This window comes from Miscanthus floridulus, chromosome 15 (genome assembly GCF_019320115.1).
Source record: "Miscanthus floridulus cultivar M001 chromosome 15, ASM1932011v1, whole genome shotgun sequence".
NCBI classification, from domain to species: domain Eukaryota; kingdom Viridiplantae; phylum Streptophyta; class Magnoliopsida; order Poales; family Poaceae; genus Miscanthus; species Miscanthus floridulus.
The window spans coordinates 78945862-78972328 of record NC_089594.1 but is presented as its reverse complement, the minus strand read 5'-3'; the positions used below and the strand labels follow the sequence as shown (position 1 = coordinate 78972328).

The following is a 26467-nucleotide window of genomic DNA, read 5'->3' as shown; positions in this document are numbered from 1 at the left end:
GGTTGACCGTATAGGTCAAGCGAGCTCGATGGGGAGGAAGAGGAGAGAGCGCACCAAACCAGAGGAGGAAGGAGAGGCGCAAAATGGGGGCGGTAACCCTAGCCCAGGACGAGATCTCCCGCGCAAGCCAAAATCGTTCCCACCAAGCATCGCGGCGTCCAGGACCGAATTTAAGATGACTAAACATTTCACCCGCAGAAAGATAAAGGAAATAAGCAATCAAGTTGTTTTAAGTTACTTTTGGCTAGAGAGAGTTGAATTTGTTAGTATCATGATGATTATTTCTCAAAACTGGAAGACTGATATAAGATGTGGTAGTGGTGTACCAACTCAGAAAATCCTTATAACGTTCTGCCAAGCTCAGATGATCTCACTGCAAGTTTGATCACACATGTTTATACTCTTGATATCAATAAACATGTGTGATCAACTTGCAGTGAGATCATCTGAGCTTGGCAGAACTTTATAGATTTTCTGAGTTGGTAACCACAATCTTTATATCAGTCTTCCAGTTTTGAGAAATAATCATCATGATACTAACAAATTCAACTCTCTCTAGCCAAAAGTAACTTACAGATAAAATTAGAAAGCATTCAGTTTACTCAATGTTGCAACTTTGTCAATGTGTGGCACCCAAGTTACATTCCTAAATCCTTTGTGATACGCAACACCCGTGAAGGCATTAAAAAACGTGCTATGTTAAAATTTCAGATATCAGGCAAGATTGAAATTAAAATAACATTCACCAGAAGATTTATAGTACAACGTGAGGCAGATCAATCTTGAAGTGGAAGTAGGGAAGGTAGATTGGAGAAATTTGCTTGATCATTTGCTCTAGCATCATGGGCAGAAAAAGCTAATTAAAAATTCCAATTCATATGGCAATGCAGAATATGGTTACAAAGATTTACCTTACGGCCCTTGACAAGCTTCCGTTCTGATTCAGCTTTAGCCCGAGATTGACGCCGTCTTAATATGGCATTGTATTGCTTTGCATTTACATACACAGGCTCTTCGATTGCATCGGTAGGCAAAGGTAAGCCAGCCGGATGCATTCCGACTAACGGTGGATGCATCTGAAATATTATCATATTTATTAACTCCAAGACATCAGTTTAAATAAAGAATCCTAATAGCACAGGAAGGTCCATGGTCATGCAAAATATCCTTTTCTAACTGTCTGTAAATTCAAATAAAACAATACTAGCAAAATTGGCCTACCCTCTCAAGACACACAAGCATGTTTAGCTTTTATACTTTGTACTGCCTCTGACTGAAACCAGGGTTGGTTTGAGGTTTGGGCATACAAAAGGAGTCAAATTAAATGAACTCGGTGCTCTTCAATCATTTCCCAAATTAGGTAAATCATAAATGTTCCACAAAGTGGAAACAATCTAGTATTTGGGGAAAATTTAACTGGATTACAATACTTGTATTTGCTAATGGAGAGAGTGCATAAAAGCTTACCAATGGCTGTCCACCGTAAGCCGCATAAAGGCTTCCATAGTATGGGTCAATATTTGGATAAGCATATTGACCCTGCCAGACACAAAATATGAAATTAGAAAACATAGATTGCACCATACTCGAAATTAATGAACCTTGATGGAAAATTGTAGAAGAGGAAACTGAAAGGACAAAAAATAAAATAGAATACTGCAACAATCACTCCAGTGAAGGTCTAAAAGAATGCTGAAACTAGAAGCTTGTTAGCTTAAAAATAATTAGTGAACATTCATCACAACAAAAAAGTACGAGCGAAACACATGTGAGGTGTAACAATTTAGACTAATAAAGTTGGAAAATAATATGCATTTGAGAAAAAAAAATGGACTATTGTTACCAACCAGTGTGCAAAGTTTCAATGAAGAAGCTTTGCTATTTTAATTTGAATGTGATGATAGTCAACCATTTAGTGACAAAGGGATGGAAATGGCAGAAATTTTGAGATGACACATAACTTCCCTGGTTAGCAACAAATGGTCTGGAATCTGGATTAAAAGGGGAATGCTTTTTTTTCACTTCAGCCAACAGGGAAATGGTGTATAACTGTACTTGTCACTTTATAGTTTTGGTATGAATATGTTCTGTTATTATTACTTTTGAAGTAGAGTTTGAAGCAGGGAAGGAGATTTGACACCACATATGCTATCACTTAGACATCACACTACGACCAAACCTCCACCTTTTCCTAGACATAACTCAAATGAAAAGAACCATATTTATCGATAAGTAAAGAGTGAAAGTTACAAGTGTGGTACCATTGCATGGCTCATGTCATGAGGGGCATAGGGTGCCACATAATCTGTTGATGGTGTGCCCACTGTTGGTTGGCTATCTGAACTAGTAACTGGGGCTTCTTGTTGGTCCCCAGGTTCAGCTTGCTTCTTCTGATGATGTTGATCCTCAGCCCTGTGGTCACCTGCCCATGAAGGGACATGAATGATCAAGATTGACTTAGATGTCCTCAAAAAGTCACACTCACATGTGTTAAAGAAAAACAAATAACATTAATGCATGCCACCACTGTTCATAAACCAACAAGTAACAAAAGGCACAATATAACATTTTATACAGTAGAAATTAATCTAAATGACATAGAGCACTCAAAATTTCCACCAGCTATAAATCTATTTGGTAGCAGCAGGGTGTAACTACTATAACATATAATGCCATGTATGCACATGAGAACATTAGATAGATACAAAACTACATAAGGTATCCTGGTTTATTCAAAGAAAAAACTGTTTAAGTTGTTTTCAAAATCTAAAGCATGAGCATGCAATTAAACTCTGCTTTGAGCCCAACAGTCTGAGCTGCCAGCACAAAGCACTTTCCTTCCAGCGACATACATACAGTGGATGGGCTTACTCAAAGCACAGAATTGGTGGCGCCAAATGTAACTGACTGCTTGTACAATCTGTGTTTGCAACACATACATAATGAAATATTCTACAGTAATTCACAGCACAGAAAAGGGTGGCATTTCTGAACATAGTACACCCAAGCAGTACTCTAGTGTTACTGTGTTAGTGAAATAATATGACACAACTTTGGATGAAACAAGCATACCTGAAACACTTTGAACAACAGAGGTCATGATTCCTTCCTTTGCAAGGCAAAGCACAATCAGGACCAAGCACAGAGCAAAGCCACACTAACTGCTACTACTCATGCGATATCTTCAGATCTTGGTGGATGAAGCCACACATAAGCTTTCCTGAACCCAAGCACAAAGCTCATTAGCAGCAACCCATGGATGAAGTACACCAAGAAAATTGTAAACCTAAGTGTGAGGAATCTCAGAGACCACAGAAGTTGTTTTTCCACAACAAAGCCGAGATTCAACCTCATTACAGCAGGAAATTGAATGGGGAATAATTCAAATGGGTGTAGGCGAGAAATACTACAAGCGAAGCGCATGTGCACAACCAAAGGCTAGGCTGGGGAACCTAAGCTAGCGGCTAATTATGCAAACAGCAACAAGTCACACACTCTACAACTTCCTGCCACTGCCCACTCGGCAGGCGTAATAATCCACGGCTATGTACGAAATTCACGGCCGGTTCGCACTGAGTGAATTCCCCTCGGTTACTGTGCGAATTTGAACTGTCTGTTCTGTACGTGGAATCCGTGCATCCCAACTTCCAAACAGGCCCCCAATAGATGCACAGGAGCGACCTACCACAAGAATTCCCAAACGGAAGGACAGCCAGGGACACAGGGTTGAATGGGAATCCCTAAAATTTCCGGAAGGCAAACCGCGCCGCCGCGCACCTCGGCGGGATTATGCGCGAATTGGAGGAGCCGACTCGAATTATGGCGGAATTGGATTGCGCAGGTGCGGCGGCAGGGCAACAAACGCACGGCGAAGTGGACGGGGAGAGCGAATTCTCCGGATTGAACGGGCAAAAGCGCAGGGAACCTACACAGAGAGAGCACAGGGGGAGGCGGAGAGGGTCGGGGGTGCGGAACGAACACTCACCGACGAGAGGAGGAGCGAGCGGGCTCGGACCCGGGCGGATCACCACCCGCGCCTGGCCGGACGAGGGCGGCGGGCGCGCGGACGGAGAGGGAGGCAGCGGCGGAGTGGGATGTGGCGGGGTCGTCGGGGCGTGGCCGGCGGCGTGTCGATGGGGCCGACGGGGGTTTGGGCCTCAAATTTGAGAGCAGGGTTGGAGGGGAGGAGGACTGGGTGGTGGGGGCCCACCATGGGTGACCTGCATCAACAGTGGGCGCGTGGACCTGGATGCATCGCAGCCACAAATTTCTAGCCAATTTGTATATTTTTTTACTCTCCCTTGTTTCTTTGTTTAATTATTAAATTACCATTTGGTAGACTTGTTTTTTTACTTGGCGCGAGAGTCGCAGATAAACTATACTGCGTTTACTTACAGGGAAAGGAATAAATATTATAATACATGTTGGTGGATGATTTAGCATTTTGATATGGGCAATGAAATATATGTTAGTGAATAATATGGCTTTGTAACGAAAATAGCTTGAATGAAGATATAATTGTATGTGCTAATGAAATATGCTAGTGGATGCTGATATGGATAGTATAAATAGCGAGATAGAATACTAGTAGAGATTGAAAATATATAAGAGATATAGATATAGATATTATATTTTTTTTACGATCGGTTCTTTACCCGTTTTTCATTAAGAGGAAAGGCTAAAAGAAAGGCTAGGACATGGATACAAAGGACTCGCAAGTAATCCAAGAATTACCGACGGAATCCCAAAGACACAAACAAACAGCAAGAATACACGCGGAGGGGGAACCTCCACTACAAAACACCAACCAACTATGCCTGCCAAAGAAAGATGCATCCGCGCAATGGTCGCCAACAGAGGGTGGGTGAAGCCGTGGTGGCAAAGCATCCACCGGTAAAAAGCTCAGCATCCATCTGCAAGCGACTAGATAGCCGCCGCGAGAGAGGAAGACGACAAAGTCCACCAGCGACCTAGGTAGCCGTTGCGAAAAAGTCCGCCAGCGACCAGGTAGCCGCTGCGAAGAAGACCGCCAGCGACCAGGTAGCCGCTGCGAAGAGGACGACGTATCCGTCAGCGACCTAAGTAGCCGCTGCGAAGAAGAAGACCGCGGCTGACACCAACACCATAGGTGGACAGACCAAAGCGACGAGGAAGCACAGGCAGGCACAACACAAACAAGGAGCGGCTACTGAGAGTAGTTACTCCCATCTTCAATAAACCACATTACGTATATATGCATACTAATTTATCAGTTTGAGTATGTTTTATACTTAATTTAAGATACTTCAAATCTTAGTACGCGAAATTGTTTCAAAAGAGCCCATATTTTTTAATATATTACTAAAATAACACTGCAGTACTATATAAAATAAGTATAACCATATACTCTATATATATTTACATACTTGACATAATACTACCCTCGATGGTTTAGTATGATCATATACTCTGTCTATATACACTTCGTTGGGCCATATACGTCTTAAATCTAAAGATATACACATGGGAGTAACTACTCCCTAGGAGTAGGAAATAATTTTCCATATATATATAGTTAATTATACCGTGAGTAGACTTTTTATTTAACTTTATCATCAGTTTATTAAATTTAATAAGGTCAGCCTCAGAGATAGTAAATCCGTGTCACTGGTGGCGTGCAGGAACAATCGTTTGAATCCTGCGACACTCCACCAATAGATGTTTCTAGTACCACCATTCAAATTCCACGTACGGCCATAGTCCTTGGCTAAAAAAAAAGCATGTGCTCTCTTTTCTTACTTATGGAGTATTGTATCATTTTAATAACAGCACGATAATTCCGTATTGGTAGATGGTGTGCACGAACGTTTGGATCCATGGGAGCACCCTCATAAAAAATTAATATAGTTTACATTTTAATAAAAAGAAATCATACACTTTTCCTTATTATTACTTTACCATTTTGATTAATAATAATAAATAGCATCATGATAAATCTGCACCACATGCACCAATGCTTGCGCTCAACACGGCAACACTATTTGCAAATATAGCCGACCATATATCCTCGTGAAAACAGTAGCATAATTATTTGACAAGTACCGGTTTTTACTAAACAAGTACCGTTAATGAGTACTCATTCCGTTCTAAAATATTGGAAATCTTGTTTCTAATAAGGAGTTAAAAAAACCATATATTTGGCTAAGTTCAAATAGGTTTATCATAAAGAAATATATTTCATAATTAATCAAGTGATACTTATTAATGTATTGTAAAATTAGTATTTTTTTTATATTTGGTCTAACATTATTTGACTCTCTAAGAAGTGGGATTTTTCATTTTTCGTGCGAAATTCACTTACAAAAGCATGTATAGATGTTAGGACAAACCTGGAAATTTTAGACGGGGGTAAAACTGCCTGGAGGATCTTTTGTCTCTTCATTCACGGCAAAGCGCCTTTAACAAGGTTTTGGCAGGTAGTGAAGTGGGAACCACGCGCGGGCACGTGATCGCGGCCGTCAGTTTGCGTGGGGCCGCGCCGGAGCCGGGTGGACGGTGAGCTGGCGCCCCACGAAGAGTCCGCGGTGGCCGGTGGGCCAGATCCCTCGCGTGACGTGTGGCTGCGGAGGCCAGCGCGGCCCACTCGCTAAGTCGCCGTCGTCGTCACGTTAGACGTCACATGAGAGTATCACAGGCGAGTGTTTGATAGTAATAATAAAATAAATTACATAAATTTTTGGTAATCCGCGATACAAATTTATTAAGTCTAATTAATCTGTTATTAGCACATGTTTACTGTAGCACCACATTGTCAAATCATTGACTAATTAGACTTAAAAATTCGTCTCGCAAAGTAGTCACAATCTATACAATTAGTTATTTTTAAGTCTATATTTAATGCTCTATACATGTATCAAACATACGATGTGATATGAACTAAATTTTAGAGGAGAAACTAAACAAGACCTTAATCACACACCTGACAGCGACACCGCCACGATTACGCATCCGCTAATCCACCGCGCGTACATATGAATGGACAAGAACAGGTCTCGTTTCCTCGCAAACTTCTTATCAAAACACCAAACAATCATTTTTTATTTTTATTTACTAGCATAATTTATTGTATGGCTCGAAAAATTATTCAGTGATCGCGAGATACTAGAGCCATTGCAAGAGATTTGTACAGATAATCATCTTCCCCAAACTTATACGCTTAGTTGCTTACTCTACCTTCAAATAATTATCGGTACCGCTAGCGCCCGAACATCCGGGCGGACGCCCGGCGGCTGCAGCCGGTTTCCCCCTCTGTTTCCCACGTCCACGCAGGCCCTGTGTCGTCCCGAACGTCGCTCGACCACGCCTGTGTCACCTGCGCCGCCCAAACGTCACCCGCGTGGGGTTCGCTCGCGCCCCCTCCCACTTCCCCCACACATCCCATGTGTAATACCTGATCTACTTTGAAACATCTAGATGCAACACTTATAACATACAGAAAAGACAGATGAAAACACTTGAAACATGCATATGAAACACTTGCAAAAATAATTAAAAACCATTGCAAATATAGGCCACTTGCAACATATGTGTGAAACATATGCAACATCCAGATAAACACGCTTGCAACATATATGTGAAACATATGCAACATCCAGATAAACACGCTTGCAACATACGTATGAGAAAACAGATGAAACATTGGGGACAGACACTTGCAACATACATGTACAACCATTACAACATACACAACATCCCGATCTACTTTTTGCAACATCCGTGTGAAACATTTGAAACATACCTCTAAAATATTTGAAATGTACACTTGCAACATGCATCATATCCCTGGTGCGGCCTCCTCCACCGTCTGCATTGGGGCTCCACAGCCGTAGTAGGAGGCGAGGACGGATAGGCATCCACGCCGTGGGCTCGGCGCTTCTCCTTGCGCTGGCGGCGCCTGTCGGCGTCGTCGGGCGGGGTAGGTAGCGGAGTAGGAGCAACGGCAGGAGCAGCAGGGTGGGCGTGCGGAGCAGCGGTAGGAGCAGGCCACGGCATGCCGCTTCGGTGGATGAGGTATGGCGCGACAGCGATGATGATGTAGAGGGGGGCTGGGGGGCTGGGGCAAGAAGCTTGGATGGGAGGGGATCTATGGCAGCCTGGATTCGCGTCGCCTGGCACGGTGACGAGTGGACGCCGTGATGGGATGGCGGAGGGGCGGATGGCGCGGTGAACACCGCGACGGGCGGAGTGAAAAAGTTATCGGTCGCAGAGATGGGGGAGTAGGGTAGCAGGGCGGTTGTCTATTGGTCTGGTCCGCTGCGCTATGCCCAAAAAGATAGAGCGTCCAAGATAGCGTCGGTCCAGACGCCCATTGTGATCTCGACTGTCATAATTTGTTTCCGGATTGAGAGATTAACATGGGGATTAAATTCAGGAGTTACTAGAGAACATAGAAGTCAAATACAAATGAGGCTGGTTGCCTACGAAGCCGCGCCTGTCTTTCTAGTTCACTTAACGAGGGATCTATTTATTTTCTACAGTGTATTTTTTTATACAGAGGGAGGTGGCGACGTCCTGAAAACACTTAACGAGTGAAATCACTCTGTGGAATCCAGATGCACTGAACCCATTTTTCTGAATGGACTGAACCTGATCGCTATGTGAAAGAGGAAAGGAAGAAATCACTCGCTGGAATCCAGATACACTGCTGGTCGCTATGTGAGAAAGAGAGCAAGGTGGCTGAATAGCTGGGCCACAGAGGAAACGATGTGGCCTTTTTTTTTCTAGCCCGGCCCACCCAACTGAATAGTTACAACTACACGGGCCAGGTTTGGTTCATTGAAGCAAGCCCATACGGAACGTTCCTTCTTTAAGATTTGGGCTTGATGCCAGTGTTTTAGTTTAATGCTGATTTTACAAAAAATCTGCAAAATTGGTCCTAAAAAAATAAATGTGCAAAATTAGATTATACAAGAAAAAATAGCTTGCATCTCTGTGTTGTGGACAGTGGGCTGTTACTGTCGGCAGGTTGCGCGCAATAATAATGCCCCCCGCCCCCCCCCCTCCCCCCCCCAAAAAAAGTGTAGTTTCTAAAATAAAAGAAAAGGAAAATAAACCCCAAAAAATAGGCCAATGGTGTGATGTCTGATGTGTGAGGACATGTTGCTGACGTGGCTGAATCATCGTGCGAGCATGCCTGGTGCGCGTTTTGTCTTGTACTCCCTGTTCTAAATTATAGGTTGATTTGACTTTTTTCGGTACAACGAATTTGTTATCTATCTAACCACAAATTTGATGTACCAAAAAAAATCAAAACGATTCATAATTTGGAACGGAGGGAGTAAGAGATATTATTTGTTTGATATGGGTTGATTTTGTCTAGCAATCGTTGTACCCTAGCGTAGGACGAAATTGAGGAATCGCTTAACCATGATGAAACGGCTTTCGTCCGATGGGAGGCCGACACACCTAAAAAATCGTCTTCCAGGTGCACGACTTTCAAAAAGAATAGTTTCTACCGGAGGACAAAAACTGTATCAAACAAAATTATATCATTTTACAGGTGCACGATTTTTTTTTAAATAATGGCATGAGCTCTATCTTTTTTCTTTCAAGAATTCATATGTGGCTTAAACATCTTGCTTTATTTTTTGACCAGGTTCGTGCCCGTGGATTGCTATAGGACAACTAAACTTTTGTACTAAAAACACACGGATAGCACAATAAGATAACAAATATTAAAATAGGATCGCACGATAATAGTTATACTTCATGTCAAAATTCGTTCATATGTAAAATCCCATGTCATACAACAAATATTAAAATAGGATAATTCTATTGAGAGCAGATGTTTGCATGTACGTGTCGTGCTGATATACATACAATTGTCCTTACAATTGTCATGCTGATATACAGTCAATTGTCGTGCTGATATACAGGCACTGATCAGGCAGCATGTCATCAGTTCCGAATACCCAGGATCTGCCACCACTCTGCTACACTAATTCAAGAGCCTGGAAAAATTAAGAGAAGCAATATAGGAATAAGAAAAGGCATTAAAATCCTGAAATTAAGAGCCCAATAGATGAATAAACAAACCCAAAAGGTCCTTTTTAACATAGAGAACTGACTGGGATATTGTGGATAGTGCAGTCACTTATATGAGATTGCCTGACAAAGTTCCATATTGATCCCAGTGTTGAGAAATTCCTAATTGTCAGTAGCACTGAGATAATTCAAATCATTGGATGAGTGAGGCGCCATTAGTAGATGGAGTTACATAAGAGAACAACTGAATGAACCCTCAAAAAGCACAAACACTTTGGCAGCATTGTGTCGACAAGCTCGAGCAGCAGCAGGTCACCCCTGCCATGAGTAAATCGTCGAAAAACACATTCCAAAGTGATGTACATACATTATATTAGGGATATCCAGTCTCCTTCAATAATGAAGTGTAAACAAACAGTGCTCTTGGATAACGATGAAGTGCAGTTACCTGAATCTGAAGCCGATGGTGTGCACTCTGCATCAACAAATAGAGGTGATGCAGATGGAGTGCCGTTTACTGAACCTGAAGCCGATGGTGTGCAAGCTTCAGGTATGGTTATTCAGTCTACTCCAGTATGTTGTTGGACAGCCAATAGTACTTGTTGTAGTCTGTTATTTAGTCTTCTTTTCAGTTATACTTTCAGTCTGTTTTTCACTCTTCTGTGTTGGACTTCCTATAGTACATTTTTTAAGTAAACTGCAGTAGAGTTGCTACAGTCATTTGTTAATGGTACTCTTTCAGTTTGCTGCAGTAGAGTTCCTGCTCTTTTGTCGGATTAAGTTCAGTCACATGATACAAGTTTCAGTTAACTGCATGTTTCAGTCAATTGGTTTGGTACAGAGTGTCTTTTCTCTTAACACTTTCAGTTAACTGCATGTATTCATACAATTGCCTAGGTACAGTTTTTCAGTGTCTTTTTTTCATACAAGTTTCAGTCAACTGTTTTCATACAATTTCATACAAGAGGAATTTGATCGATCTTCTCACGCGAGGGTCACCACAAGTTGGTCACGCCACGATCGCAGAGCAAGGAGCCAAGGACAAGAGAAAGAGAAACCCTACTAATTCTAGACAGAACGATCATTCAACCAGACCAAGTACGCATGCCATCATGCGTGCTGGCCACACTCCCCATGCGCGTGCCGGATCATGAACAGTAGCCCCTTGAGGATTATGAACAGTAGGGAGGGAGGGAGGGAAAACCTGGACAAGCGGCACAGCGAGGAGGAAGTAGAGGCGGCGAGGATCATCGATCTGTTGCAGGGTCCGCGGACTGCGGTGGCGAGATCGATGACCTGTTGCAACGGACGTCGGAGCGGCATCCTTATTCCGCGTGCTTGGCGTGTGTCGATGGCGGCGACATCGAGACGACGGGACAGGGCGTGGAAGGACACGACGTCGTGGTGATCGTGACTTTCCTTGGATGGGCACGGAGTCACGGTGATCGTGACTTTCCTTGGAAGGGCACGGCCTGGAAGGGCAAGGTGTTGTGGTGATCGTGACTTAACTTTTTTTAATGGCCTGACGATCGTGGAGGCGAGCTGATGGCGGTTTCCTTTTCTATCGCGCGGGTGAAGTGCGGTGAAAGCGGGCGGGGATCGCAAGGGGTAGACCGCCGAGGTGAGGTGAAGTTTTTGTCACACCAAAACGGTGTCTCCTCTTTGGTCTTTTTAGTTGTGAGAGATTTGTATGCATAAATGTCCTTGAACCTTGTTTATTTAACAATATCGAAGGATATGATCTCTCTTCTTGGTTTGTTTTTTTTTAAAAATAAATAGGCTTACAAGTAAGGTCAAATTTACCAACACTATTTTGAGTTTTCTACTGGATAGCCTCTACCCCTGAGGCGTGAACATTATGATCTCCGCCAATCAAATTAGTGCTGACCTATGAAAAGCTCAACAGTTTGTACTGACGATATCTTTTGATTTTTTTTTGACCGAAGTCATCAGCAGGGGAAACCCTAACCTATTTTTTATTTTTTTATTTCAAGCCTGTTTCATTCGTTCTCACGTGGAGTCGAACCTAGGCCTGTTGGATGCTACTCCGGTGTTCTAACCACTAGGCTAGAGGCCCTTTCATGTATTTTTTGGATTTTCACTAGTGGTGTGGTGTTTTTACTGACATCACTTGAAAACCGCCTTTGTAAATATTTACAATTATGGTTTTCTTAAGGCCACCGTTAGTGTAAATTGATCTACACTAGTGGCATGCTTACACAAACCATTAGTTCAAATGGTTTGTTCACTTTGTAAATCATGCCAAAACATTGTAATATTTATAATCTAGGAGAAAGCTCACCAACTAACCCTTGTCCAGTTAGGGCGTGATTGGTTGCTCCTTGGTTTGCCAGCCGGGATGGAGGGCCTGTGCAGGCTCGAACTATCCTAGATGAGACCATGCACCTTGGCCTGTTTGGTTGCAAATGAGTGTAGCATACTAGATCATAGGAATTGTGTTTGGTTGCTTGTGTGGACGGTTTTGTGGTATGAATTGGTGTGCCCAGCTGTGTTTGGTTTGCGCACGACAGAAGGTGTGAGCACCCAGGTATGGTTTTGGTGAGGTTACCACCCTACTCAGCAGTTTGAAAAACCAGTGACCTGTGCATGGCATGTAGCCCAGGTACACAAAATACCAATAATAAGATGGTGATCAAATGATGTAGTATTCAACACATTGGTCCTCAGATATCAGTTGCTCCTCGGTTGACCTTGAGCTTGGAGCATAAGAAACAAACAGAGTAAGAAACAAAGTTCCAGTACCTCAACACAAGCTCAAGGTCATCAGTTCTTGGTAACGTAGTTGACATGCTTAATATGATATCATCATTGGCAAAGTAAGTGAGGCCTCAGCTTAACGATGTGTTGGTAGCAATTTCTAGATACTCAATCATAGGTGGCTGCCAAGGCAAACAAAAACAGATAGAAGAAAACTAAGATCATGTCCCATGGTTTGATGAGAGTCATGAGAATCATATAGAATGCACAAAAAACAAATTGCAGCCACCTCAGAGTTTATTTTTCATGTTGCATCATTGGCCAAATACATATCAAGAGTTTGAACATCACAGTCATATGAAGAGATTGAACATCACAGTCATAAATTCTAGATGCTTCAGCACAAAGAACCCTCACTAGAATAAGAGCTATGGACTTAAGCAAGACGCGGCTACCACACCATAGGGTGCTCCTCCAGCGCCTAGGGTTACAAAGTAAACATCATCGACCAAGGCACTTTGCTCAGTTTGTAAATCGGACTAGGCATCATCATGTGCAAAATCTAGGCGACAACACATGTGTACAACAAATAAGAGGTGCACATCATACAGATCTAGAGGGCGTAACAAGATGAAAGCAAATGTAAACATGTAGATCAGCAAAAATGTCATCCCAGATCTAAGTATCTAAGAACATGAACCCTAATATCAGTGGACGGACAAACAAAATCCACAAACGATTCAACAGAAATCACCGCACAGAGAGGGGTAGGAGATAGGGGGCATGTGAGATATACTGTAGGAGCACTGGAGGACCAACACGAATCCTGCCGGTGGAGGTTGACCGTATAGGTCAAGCGAGCTCGATGGGGAGGAAGAGGAGAGAGCGCACCAAACCAGAGGAGGAAGGAGAGGCGCGAAATGGGGGCGGTAACCCTAGCCCAGGACGAGGATCTCCTGCGCAAGCCGAAATCGTTCCCGCCAAGCATCGCGGTGTCCAGGACCGAGAGGGAAGGAGAAATAGAGAAGATGGAGGCGTGCGGGATGGCGGAGGGGAAAGGTATGGAGAAGAGCAGGCATATGGTTGCGAGCCGGGATACCAATCACACCCTCACTGCACCAACTCGTGCCGGATGAGCCTTAGGACCGTCCCGTCGGGGCAACCAATCACGCCCTTAATGAATACGCACGCAAACGGCCACCGAGGAACAAACTCACACCTCAAACCTCACGCGTTGATTGCCTACCGTTGCGCCTCAAACTCAGTGCCACCACCAACCCCGATGCATTCCATCGCACCTCGCATGTTGCAGCCTGTGTCCACCGTCCACCGTGACGTAAGGACCTAGCCCCGTACGTTGCACCGCTCGGCGTGCTCGCGATTACTGACTTGGCCAGTCTCAGTGTATGCAACAACAGGTTGTTTGCTTGCCCGTCGATAAAAACAGGCTACACACAACAATGTTGTTTGGCTGTCAGCTTTCTGCCTTGTAGCCACGCACTCTCTCTCTCTCTCACGGGCCGCGACGCGTGAGCCCTCGCGAGCCAGGCTTGGAAGAAACGGAGAGAGGCTCGATGCGCGTTGTACGCCGTTAGATGAATTTCACACTTCTATATGCCTAGATTTTCTTTCTGCAGTAAATTACTTCTCTGAAAGGTACCACACTCACTTGCTAAATTTGTTTTTCACAACACGTACGGAGGTTAAGTTTTGGCGACTCCAAATCTGGTTCTACTCCGCGCATCTTGTATATGTTATGGTATGCCTGTATATATTTATGGCAATGTTTGTTTCTTAACCTGTTTTTTTACCATACCTAGCTGTTCTTAAAAATAATAATAAAAAACTCTCAGAATGTGGTTGCATCGCGAGCGGGTTGAGAAATACGAGTTTTCGATCTCTGTTCTATGTAAAACTACTAGTTAAGGATCGGATCAAAGCATGAAATTCACACTTGAAGGATCTCCAACACTGATTTGAACAACAGCATATGTATGTTTCATAACAGAGATCATCGGGGCTAACATTTCAAAATCTCATTGAATTCGCTGCAAACATTCTCCTTCTTCCAAGTCTCATGATATTTAGACAGAACAATTATTCATCACAAGTTCACACGACTGAAACCAGATTACGACAACATTATTAATCTTACATTATTATTCGACTCATCACCCTCTCGCTATTACTGACTTACAGGATGGTTATTCCTCCAGCTACTCCACGGCTGCCACGGCTGCCCTTGCTGCTGCTGCTACCGTTCCTACCTTTCTGGTAGGCATTGCCCCCTTTGGTGTGAGCTATGGCGGCACCGGCAGCGTTTCCTCCGCCCATCGCATGCCAAGCCGTCGCCACATACAGCGGGCGGCCGTGCCACGCCAGTGCGAGGCCGCCGGAGCCCTGCAGGATGCCGAACCCGGGGCCGGAGAAGGAAGTCACGCTGATCAGGTCGGCTATCGCCATGTTGGCCTCGCTGAGGTCGAACTCCACCTGGGTGAACCCCGCACGGGTGAGCCTCTCCTTCCAGGCGGTAAACAGCTCATGCCGCTCGGTGCGGGCGCTGCCCTCGCTTCAGATGATGTCAAAGATCTCGCCCCTGGAGGTATGCCTCTGCGAATGAGCTTCGGGTGATGGTGGTGCTTCCGCCGACGACGCTAGCAGTGACGGGGCACATGGCCTCCAAGGAGTCGAACATGGTGGCGTAGTGGAAGAGGGCATTGGTGAACCTCTCCAGTAGCAGCGGCTTGTTGTGATCCGCCTCCTGCTCGACCACAATGAAGATCTTGGGCTTTAGCTTCACCACTAGTTTGAGGAGGATGTGTATCGGCGCCGGCAGGGTCGACTCGTCTGTTATACCCGAGATCTCCGGTACGGGTAAGCCGACCGCTCACCATCGTTATCGACCACGCACTACGGTCGGAGATAGAAGAAGAGAGGCAGAACAGAGCGCGCACACACAGCACAAGCACCAGCGTTGGCCGGAGCTCTACAGAGCAGATGGCAAAACTGAACTTGCTCTCTTTACTGAGTTGTGTTGCGAAGCTATATATATACAACTCTACCCATCTAATCCTAGTACACAGACATGTCAGGCTACCACGCTGCTACAATGACTAAATGTGACAGCAGGGCTGACTTTGGCGCCACCTCTGCTATGGTTACAGTGCGGCAGGGAAGTCTTTCGACGCCTGCCCCTGCCGCGGCTACAGTGCAGCAGCAGGGGAGCCTTTCGGCGCCTGCCCCTGCCGCGCGTACATAGAGGGGAGAGCAGCAGATTACTTTATAATTCTTCCTCTAATCCTGCTGTAACCCTAGACCGTCCACCATGCTGATCATCTTCTTTAGCTCCGTGAACCGAAGACGACTGAGTGGCTTGGTGATGATGTCCGTGAGTTGCCAACCAGTTTCGAAGAACTTGACCATGATCTGTCCTCCATCGACACAGTCCCTGAGGAAGTGGAACTTGATGTCGATGTGCTTCCTCCGGTCGTGGAGAACCGGATTCTTCGCGAGGGCCACCATCAGTGCTGGTGGGCTGGTTGTCCACCATCAGTGCTGGTGGGTGAGCTTCTAGACCGATCAGCTCGCTCAACAGTCAGCGCAACCACACAGCTTGGCACGCCGCTGTGGCCGGAGCTCTGCAGAGGAGATGACAAAACTAAACTCGCTCTCTTTACTGAGTTACAGTTTACCATCTCCTCTGTAGAGCTCCGGTCAATGCTAGTGCTTGTGCTATATGTGTGTGCGCTCTATTCTCTCTTTCTTCTTCTACCTTCAGCCGTAGTGTGTGAGGTTGACAACGATGGTGAGCAGTCGGCTCACCCGTGCCGGAGATCTCGAGAATAACAAGTGGTATCAGAGTCGTACAAGCGCTGTCGCTGGACTAACCGCTGGCGATGACGTATGGTTTGGAGATGGGCGACAGCAGCGGCACTGCTGTGGTTGTCCAGCCACGATAGGAGGTCGTCGTGCGCACGGTGCGAGAGGTTAGCAGCATCAGTTGGTCGACGCTTACTCGCACCAACTATGACGAGTGGGCGGTGACCATGAAGGTCAAGCTCAGAGCCCGATGACTCTGGAATGCGATTGACAAGGGCACCGACAACGAAGATGATATATCAACGTTGGAGGCTATCCTCATTGCTGTGCCAACGGAGTACAGGGAGCTGTTGGAGGCGAAGAATTCTGCTAAGGAAGCGTGGGAGGCCATTGCAGCGATGCGCGTCGGCTTTGACCACGCAAAGAAGGCGACGGCCCAGCTGCTGAAGCAGGAGTACGCCAATCTCAAGTTCAAGGATGGTGAGTCAGTGGAGGACTTCTCCCTCCGCTTGCAGTCGCTCATTAGCAAGCTGAGGAGCCACGACGTCCCCATCGACGAAGAAGAGGCGATCTCCAAGTACCTCCACTCCGTGCTGGTGAAGTACATCCAGATCGCTCTCTCCATAAAGACGATGCTGGACTTATCCATCCTCACCATTGAGGATGTGATAGGCCGTCTGCGGGCGGTGGATGAGCGCATGGAGCAGGCCACAGCAACGACGGACAACGGCAAGTTGCTGCTGACAGAGGAGGAGTGGGTTGCTCGGATGAAGAAGTCAGGGGAAGCCTCCTGTAGCCGCGGTGGTGATGGCAAGCGCCACGGCAAGGCTTCTTCGAAGAAAAAGAAGAAGAAGAAGGTCGACCCCAACGCATGTCGGCGCTTGCAGGAAGATGGGCCATTAGGCAAAGGAGTGCCTAAATCGTAAGCAGGAGAAGAAGGCTGAGGCTCATTTAGCGCTAGGCTGATGAGGATGATGAGGCCACTCTCCTGATGGCTGACTGTTCTGTGCACTGCACGACAGTTGATGCCAAGGAGAAGGGAGTGGTGATGGCGGTGAAAGGGCACGGACAAGGCTCTGAAGGCTGTCAACCTCGATGAACCAGCACGCTCAAGTCCACCTCGGACAGTGTGAGTGATGAATAGGAGCAGTGGTGGTACCTAGACTCCTGATGCCAGCAACCACATGATGGGCTCAAGGAAGCCTTCTCTGAGCTCGATGGACAACGTGACCAGCACAGGTGAAGTTCAGGTGATGGCTCAAGGGTGACGATTTGAGGGCACGGCACCATCATCTTCAGGTGCCTAGAACAGGTGAGCACCATGCGTTGACAGATGTGTACTACATCCCGTAGCTTGTGTTCAAGCATTGTCAGCATCAGGCAGCTGGACGAGCGCGTATGCGAGGTATTGATCGAGAGTGGGATCCTAAAGATTCGGGATCGGGAGCGGTGTCTTCTTGCGAAGGTAAAACGCTCACGTAATCGATTGTACTTGCTCGACTTGAAGGTGGAGCAGCCGGTGTGCCTGGCAGCATGGCACACCGAGGAGCCATGGTTGTGGCATGCTCGGTTCGACCATCTCAGCTTCGACGCGCTCAGTCGGCTAGAGAAGATGGTCCGAGGGCTGTCCCACATCAAGCATACATGAGAGCTGTGTGATAGCTGCCTGGCCGAGAAGCAGAGGAGGCTGTCGTTCCCAAAGGCGGCCAAGTATCGCGCGGTGGATGCTCTCGAGCTCATCCACGGCAATCTCTGTGGACCAATCACGCCAGCCACAAATGGTGGTCGGCGTACTTCCTCCTGCTCATGGATGATTGCAGTCACTATATGTGGCTGTAACTCCTGACGAGCAAGGACAAGGCGGCGGAGGTGATCAAGAAGTTCAAGGTGCACGTGGAGGCGGAGAGCGGCAAGAAGCTGCGCATGCTGTGGACTGATCGCAGCAGCGAATTCACTTCAGTGGAGTTCGCTACGTACTACATGGATCAGGGTATGGTGCGACACCACACCGTGCTGTACTCGCCATAGCAGAATGACATGGTGGAGTGGCAGAATCAGACGGTGGTCGGCATGGCTCGATTCATGACGAAGGCCAAGAGCATGCCGACAAGGTTCTAGGGTGAGGCGGTGACCATGGCGGTGTTCATCCTCAATCACATGCCCACCAAGGACCTGAAGGGCAAGACGTCGTTCGAAGCTTGGTATGGGCATAAGCCGAGCATGTCCTTCCTTCAGACATTCAGCTGCATCAGCCATGTCAGGAAGACGAAGCCGGTCCTCACCAAGCTGTGGGATAGGAGCACACCGATGGTGCTCCTAGGCTACGAGGAAGGTACCAAGGCATACCGGCTCTATGACCCATGCGGAGACAAGGTGGTTGTCTTGCACGATGTTGTGTTCGACAAGAAGGCGACCTAGTACTGGGACAGTCCGGGCATGGGGGAAGCTGACAGCTTCATCAATCATCGAGCACTTAGTCATCCACGATGGTGGAGACGCTGGAGAGGAGGTGCCGACCACTCTAGCAACAGAGCCGAGCACTCTTGGGGTGGTGTTGAGCACTCCGAGAGTGGTGCCAAGCGGTCCTACAGTGGTGCCAACCACTCCAAGATAGGTGTTGAACGCTCTCGTAGCAGAGTCGAGAGGTGTTGTAGTAGCGCCGACCACTCCAAGACTAGTGCCGAGCACTCCTACAGTGGTGCCAACCACTCCAGGAGTGATGACGAGTGGTCCAGGAGTAGTTCCGAGCACTGCAGCCAGGTGCCGAGCACTCTAGGTGCTGTGCTGACCACTCCGGCGGAACATGGGACTTCATCGACGCCGATCGAGTTCGCCTCACCTCCAAGTGACATCACAGAGTTCATGGATGCTTTCCACGATGGTAAGGAGGTGTGGTTCCATAGGCTGGACGACATCATTGGCGACACAAGGTCCTTAGGCCTGGTAGGTCGGCTGCTCAATGACCCAGAGCTGCTTCTCGTCAGTGCAGAGGAACCACCCATGTTCGCGCTGGCCGAGCACGATGCAAATTGGCGACGAGCGATGCTAGAGGAGATGAAGGCAATCGAGGAAAACGAGACTTGGGAGCTTGTCGATCCACCTCTAGGATGCCATTCGATCGGCCTGAAGTGGGTGTACAAGGTCAAGTAGGACGAGCGTGGCGCCATTGTGAGGCACAAGGCATGCCTCGTCGCCCGAGGCTTTGTCCAGCGTGAGGGCATCGACTTCAAGGAAGTCTTTGCGCTGGTAGCACGCATGGAGTCTATCCGACTGCTACTGGCTTTGGTAGCAGTGAAGGAGTGGCGCATCCATCACCTGGATGTAAAATCGGCCTTCCTCAATGATGAGCTGGCAGAGATGGTCTTCGTTAGGCAACTTCTGGGTTTCGCCGTCAAGGGAGCGCAGCATAGGGTGTTCCAACTGCGCAAGGTGCTCTACAGGCTACGGTAGGCCCCGCGAGCGTGGAACGCCAAGCTTGACACCACGCTAGGCAAGCTTGGGTTCACGCGATGCACAACCGAGCACATGCTCTACACTCGGTGATGGGGAAGGAGGAGCTCATCGTCGACGTGTATGTGGATGACTTGATAGTCACCGACGTGTGTGCGGAAGACATCGACAGTTTCAAGCACGAGATGGTAGCTCGTTTTTGAATGAGCGATCTCAGTGTGCTCTCCTACTACCTCGGCATCGAGGTGAGACAGGGGAAGGAGGTGCTTACGCTCGGTCAGAGCGCGTACGCCTTGAAGATGTTGGAGCGAAGCGGCATGGCTAAGTGCAAGCCATGCATGACTCTGATGGAGGAGCGGCTGAAGCTAACGAAGGCTAGCACCGTGGCGAAGGTAGATGCAACACTCTACTGAAGCATCATCGGTGGTCTGTGCTACCTAGTCCACATGAGATCGAACATTGCGTTCGCCGTGGACTACATCAGTCGCTTCATGGAGGATCCCCGGGAGGATCACTGGGCTATGGTGAAGTGGCTGCCGCGCTACATCAAGGGGGTGGTGGATCAGGGGATCGTCTTCCCCAAGACCAACAAAAGTGGGCTAAAGCTCACTGTGTTTAGTGATGCAGACATGGCGGGGGACATCGACGGATAGCGGAGCACCTCTGGCGTGCTCGTCTTCCTCGGGCCAGCTCCAATCTTATGGCTGTCGCTGAAACAGAAGGTGGTGGTGCTATCCACGTGCGAGACAGAGTACGTGGCAGTGGCCATAGTGGCGTGCCAAGCTGTGTGGCTACGCCGGCTGCTGGGCGAGCTGACCAGTGTGGAAGCTCATCCACCAGCACTGATGGTGGACAACCAGCCCACCATCGCCCTCGCGAAGAATTTGGTTCTCCACGACCGGAGCAAGCACATCAACATCAAGTTCCACTTCCTCAGGGACTGTGTCGATGGAGGGTAGATCGTCATCGAGTTCATTAAAACTGGTCGGCAACTCACGAACATCCTCACCAAGCCGCTCAGCCATCTTTGGTTCATGGATCTGAAGAAGATGATCAGCACGGTGGAGGTTCTAGGGTTAGTAGCAGGATTAAGGGAAGAATTATAATCTTCTGCTCTCCCATCTATGTACGCGCGGCAGGGGAGGCGCCGAAAGGGCTCCCCTGTTGCTGCACTAAAGCCACGGCAGGGGCAGACGCCGAAAGACTCCCCTACCGCACTGTAGCCACATTAGGGGTAGCCTTGCTGTCACATCTAGTCACTGTAGCACCATGGTAGCCTGGCATGTCTGTGTACTAGGATTAGATGGGTAGAGTTGTATATATAGCTTCGCACTACAACTCAGTAAAGTGAACGAGTTCAGTTTTGCCATCTCCTCTGCAGAGCTTCAGCTAACGCTGGTGCTTGTGCTGTGTGTGTGTGCTCTGTTCTCCCTCCCTTCTTCTACCTTCAGCCGTAGTGTGTGGTCGGCATCGACTGGTGAGCAGTTCGACTCACCCATGCCGGAGATCTCGGGACCAACATCGTCGGGGTCCTGGGTCAACGAGGAAGCGGTTGAGCTACAGGATGGAGTTCATGGCTAACGCCTCATCGGGTCTGAGTTTGAGGTGAAGCCAGGCGGTCAGTTGATCCAGATGGTCGGCGCAAACTCCTAGGAAGGTGAAGGGGATCTTCACATAGCGCAGTGAACTTGGCGAGACGGATGCCTACCTCATGGAGCTCGTCATGGCCACTCATCGGGTTTAGGCGATGCCTGTGATGCGGAGCTCCGGCGGCCCGCCCTCATGCTTGGAAAGCTCGTCCATTAGAGCCGGCCACTGGAGCCCCTTGCATGAGGGCGAAGTCAATGATGTGCACGTGCTTGCAATCCCTCGAACGCTTTCAGGATGGCTCGGTTCGCCGTGGAGTAGGCGAACTTGAGGTATGGCCCTGCATCGTAGAAATGGTTGTATGTTGCCACCGGCTGTTGCAGCAGAAGGCGAAGTAGGCAGCGCCGCCGCGTGTGGGTATGCTGGGAAGAGGCGCTGCGCCAGCGCTTTGGCGAAGTGGCTCCCTACACGCCCGATCCCAGTTGAAGTCGGGATCTTCTTGAGGATCACACGTGCCTCGGACAAGTTGCCGTGAGCGACCGAGTAGTCACCCGCCTGGATGGCGCTGGTGCAGATGATGAGGAGGTGGACCAGGTGGATAGATACATCTTCTTCCTCCTGGCATCGCCTTGCTGCCTCTGCGGTGGTTTGGACCGCGGGCGGCACAAGAGATGCATACATCCGTGAGTTGAGGTGGTGTTGCATGATGGTGCCACCAGTGGTGGTGGTAGGGATAGGGGCCGGGAAGGTGTTGGTGAGCGTTGCTGCAGCGTCGGGGCTCATGGGTAGCCAGGTGAAGGGGATGTGACCCATGATCGAGCTCGTTGGAGGTGAACGAAAGTGGAGTGTTCTTCTATCCAATAGTGTCAGCGTCCATGGGTGGTGTTCTTATAGATATGGACGGGTGCAGGTAGTGACATCATGCTAACAGGTGGATGGAGACAGTGGTGGTGCTGAGGTGGAACACGACATATCCAACGTTTCATGTGGATGGGTGACTGGCTAGGTGGCAGTATGAATCTCAATCTGTGGGTGATTTGTATGTTTGCTGAGGATTTTGGTGAAAAAAGTAGAACTGTTCATGGTTAGAGCTTGAGTGACGCATACATAGCTGTCGCAAAGCTAGCAATTGGACTGTTCACGTATTAAGTGAGAGAGATTTATCACTGGAACTTGAGTGATGCATGCATAGTTGTATAAAGTTAGGAATTAGACCCCAGTTCACGTAACAGGCAATCATAGTCGACGTATCTTTGTATAGTGTAACTACTGAAAAAAAATCAGTGAGGACCATCCCTACTAGGACGTGGTGAGGACTGTACAACTGACAGGTGGCCCATGGGGCATCTAATTTACCATGCATGATCACTGTCAGTTAGGGTAGTGACGTCGAGTATACAGGTGGAGGCGAACCTAGAGATGGTGCTGATGTGGAGCGTTGAATACCCATCATTACATGTTGGGTGAGTGACTGGCTGGCATGGCTGGTGCCGGTGACTGCCATGGTTGTTAGGGATTTTATTAGAAAAAATAAGGCAAATATTTATTGCTACAGTTGAAGTAAAACATATATAGTTGTAGCGGTCCAACTGATTAATGTCATGTTTAATCTCAACAAGTAGATTTGTGTGGTTGATGTATGTCATGGGATCGTAACCACAACTAGTAACTAGTGGCCAATTAGTAGTCAATGTGTGGGACTTTGGTGGTTAACACTCAAGACATAAAGGGGTTTATCCTGGTTTAGGTCAGCAATGGGTTCTTCGTATTAGAATGTTCAAGCGAGCTCTTACAATGAAGAGAGAGAGAGAGAGGAGCGTGCTACTAGCTCGGATCTAAGGAAGATATCGTGTCGATTTTGGAACAAATGGGTATCCTGGTATGCTCTATGTGTTCTATCGTCAACCTAGTGGTGCTCCTTGCCCGTCCTTATATCTTAGAGGACAAAGAGCATACGTAACTAGGGTTTTCTCTAGATGTCTTTCCCTTCAAGGGAGCGATCTAGGATTCTTCGCCTGTCTTCTGGCATTGGTGGCATCGCTGCTCTAGGTGAGGTCATGACCGACAATTGGCCCCTGTTCGCTTCGCTGAGAAAACAAGTTGAAACACTGTTCTGGCTGATTTGTTGTGAGAGGAAAAACACTATTCCGTCTGAAAAAACAAGCTTGAAAAAGACGGATTATAAGAGAAGCGAACAGGGCCAATGTGGAAACCGCCTGGGGTAGCCTTTGCCGGGTACACGCCTGCTCCGCCCGTCACTGGCTCACCCAATCCCTAGTGTTCCTTGCACACTAAGGGAGACGAAGCCTGGAGAGGCTAAAGAGTGGGTCCTGGCACTCCCCTTATCCGCTTGCATCATGCTCTGGGCATGACCCCTTGCCAAAATAGGAGTTAGGGTGAGCCCGAGCGCCCACGCTGCCATCACTCAAGGCTCGGGGCTCGGTCACAGCTATGGCCCTAGGCTACCGAGCGACAACAGTCCGAGCCTAACCTCTAACCTGTGCACACCCGGGCCAGCTCTCGGGCAGCAACCGATGCCCTGAGCTATAGGCTGGGATCTGACTTATGAACCAGTCAAGCACCCAGAACCTAATAGGTTGGAGATACTACACCGTCTGCCTATTCAACGGGCGTGAGGCCCCTATCGACCGCTTTCTCGGTAGGGTCACGCAACGAGCATAACACAACAAGACAAAGGGCTTGACCAACTCTAGGAGCAAAGGGCTCTGGGGCCCACTCATTAGCCCCTTTGGGCGTGGGCTCCTTGCAGGCCAAGGAATCCTCGAGAAGGCTCACCCAGGCAGGCTGTGTCGCAGTAGGTAGCCTCTGACGGTTAAGTGTCAGAATGGAGGCAGTTGCGTCGCTGTCGGCTCCTCCATACACAACAAGATGACATCCAACAACTGCTGCAGCAGAGAACTCATGCACTCGGTGCATAGGCCATAGACTAGAACCAAACCGACTTGTACATTGTGCCCTCCTTAGGATATAAGGAGATGCTCAACTTCCTTTAGAGAGGATCCGAATCAGGCCCAAACTCTAGGAGGGACCGAGGAAGAATACCGGTGAACTCTAGGTTAGCACCGAGTGATCCCCTACCAATCACTCTCGATTTCCACCATTGTAACCCCTGATTGGGCATTCATAACACGAAGATTACTATACTGCTAGACGTAGGGCTCAGAAGCCTGAACTAGGATAAATCAAGTTGTGTCACTTCCATGTTTTGAGTGTCTGAGTCACTGGAGACCCACACATCGAGTCTGACGAACAACCATGGATGCTCGTTGTGGTTACGAACCTGCGATAGCTGGCAGCTCGACACTACAATAGAGGGAAATGCGTCCCGGCAATCCTGACCGCTTTGCGCCTCTACACACGTGTCAGGCTCTTGCCGTGTGCTAGGGTCCTGCCAGGTGTGCCGAGGCGTCTTCCCAAGCTAGCCTTCCAACCCTTGGTCGGTTGGTTGAGATCCTTTGAAGGTGAGGCCCCAGGCTACCTCAGGGGCTTAGCCACATTTTTTGAATCAGCTTTGCTCGGACATGTCCCTCGAGCGACTGGTGGCTCAGGGCCTCGTGGGCTCTAGTTAGGCCCCCTGAGCCCCTAACCGATTAGGAGAATCAGGTTAGGGGGGCCAATTAAGCTATGATGACATTAATCTAGAGGTTTTCGTAACCCTGGTGTTAGATATTCATCAGGAGCCCCGAGCCCCTTGTTGTCTTTCTGAGTCATTTTCAAGATGGTGGCGAGGGGATCAACCCTTTTTTCGACCATTCATCTGACCGAACTAAGGCCCCTGGATTTTTTTCGATGTCAGTGGAGTTGACCACTCACGAGAGGTGAGTCACATGTTGGTGGAAGGAGCTCGCTCCGGCCAATCAAGAGTAGGGCTGATGCGTAGAAAATAGGGCATTGTAAACATGTGCATGCCACACATGCATTCCATATAATGTGGGGCCCGCTCTATAGAGTTAGTGTGGACTATATCTACAATAACAAAATTTAAGAAAAACCCACACAATTAACTAGAGAAACTAAGAAAAAATATGAACAATTGAACCATATTTTGAAACAATACAGATAGTAGATGGCATCTCAGGGTTAAACAACAGGAGAACAAATAAAAGCTACATAATACGAATTAGAACACAAGACCTAAGAGTGAACATATGCAAGGGAATAGGATCAATACCCACTACTACAGAATGGATTTGTTGTCCCGGGCGGTAACAGCCTTTAGTCCCGGTTACCGCGCCGGGACAACGATCCCGGGACTAAAGGTGGAACCTTCAGTCCCGGGTCATCGAGCCGGGACTAAAGAGGGACCTTTAGTCCCGATTGGTAACACCAACCGGGACTAAAGGCCCTCCAGCCGAGCGAACCTGGCGCACCCTTTAGTCCCGGTTGGTAACACCAACCGGGACTAACGGTTCACCCTTTAGTCCCGGTTGGTAACCCCAACCAGGACTAAAGGTTCCTTTTCTTTTTCTTTTTTTTTGTTTAATTTGTTTTCAGTTCAGTTACACGTATTTGTTTAATATATAATATGTTTTTATGTACATATTCTACGCTGCTAATATAAATACACGCATGTGTATAATTACATCTAATTCTCATCTTGAGCATTATTATATTCGAATAAAGTATGAAACTATATATATTATAGATATATATATATATATATATATATATATATATATGTATATATACAACACTTTCATAATCTTGTTCTTGAAAATAACGATATCAATAAACATTTAATTTACATCATTTATTCCTTAAGATCAAAGTAGAACTCGCCGTTGGGATTTAGCACTTTTTCTAGAAGATATCCTGCTATTGACTCTTGAACTGCTTTCAGATGGTCTTT

The 26467-nt window shown here is 47.5% G+C and overlaps 1 protein-coding gene and 1 pseudogene across 2 annotated transcripts; both read right to left on the bottom strand.

Moving 5' to 3' along the window:
* Positions 1 to 684: 684 nt before the first annotated feature.
* Positions 685 to 4065, bottom strand: LOC136508088 (nuclear transcription factor Y subunit A-7-like). 2 transcript variants are annotated; one of them, XM_066502705.1, is made up of 6 exons: positions 3986 to 4039; positions 3073 to 3220; positions 2262 to 2422; positions 1468 to 1539; positions 912 to 1076; positions 685 to 834 (listed from the first exon to the last, which is right to left on the bottom strand). In XM_066502705.1, the coding sequence occupies exons 2-6, from the start codon at positions 3098 to 3100 to the stop codon at positions 826 to 828; spliced, it is 435 nt and encodes a 144-aa protein (XP_066358802.1). In that variant the 5' UTR covers positions 3101 to 3220; positions 3986 to 4039; the 3' UTR covers positions 685 to 825. The 2 variants fall into 2 exon arrangements, with proteins under 2 accessions (XP_066358802.1, XP_066358801.1); XM_066502704.1 differs by having other exon boundaries at positions 700 to 1076; positions 3986 to 4065.
* Positions 4066 to 14934: 10869 nt separating this feature from the next.
* On the bottom strand, positions 14935 to 22410 carry LOC136506772 (protein SLENDER RICE1-LIKE 2-like; annotated as a pseudogene).
* Positions 22411 to 26467: the final 4057 nt, after the last annotated feature.

What these genes read in the sequence shown, in the direction of transcription:
- LOC136508088 (XM_066502704.1), bottom strand. Translation starts at nt 3,100, where the DNA reads ATGACCTCTGTTGTTCAAAGTGTTTCAG. An exon ending in TGTTGTTCAAAGTGTTTCAG is followed by an intron (nt 2,423 to 3,072) that starts GTATGCTTGTTT and finishes CTTCATGGGCAG; the next exon opens with GTGACCACAGGGCTGAGGAT. An exon ending in ATGACATGAGCCATGCAATG is followed by an intron (nt 1,540 to 2,261) that starts GTACCACACTTG and finishes TGTGTCTGGCAG; the next exon opens with GGTCAATATGCTTATCCAAA.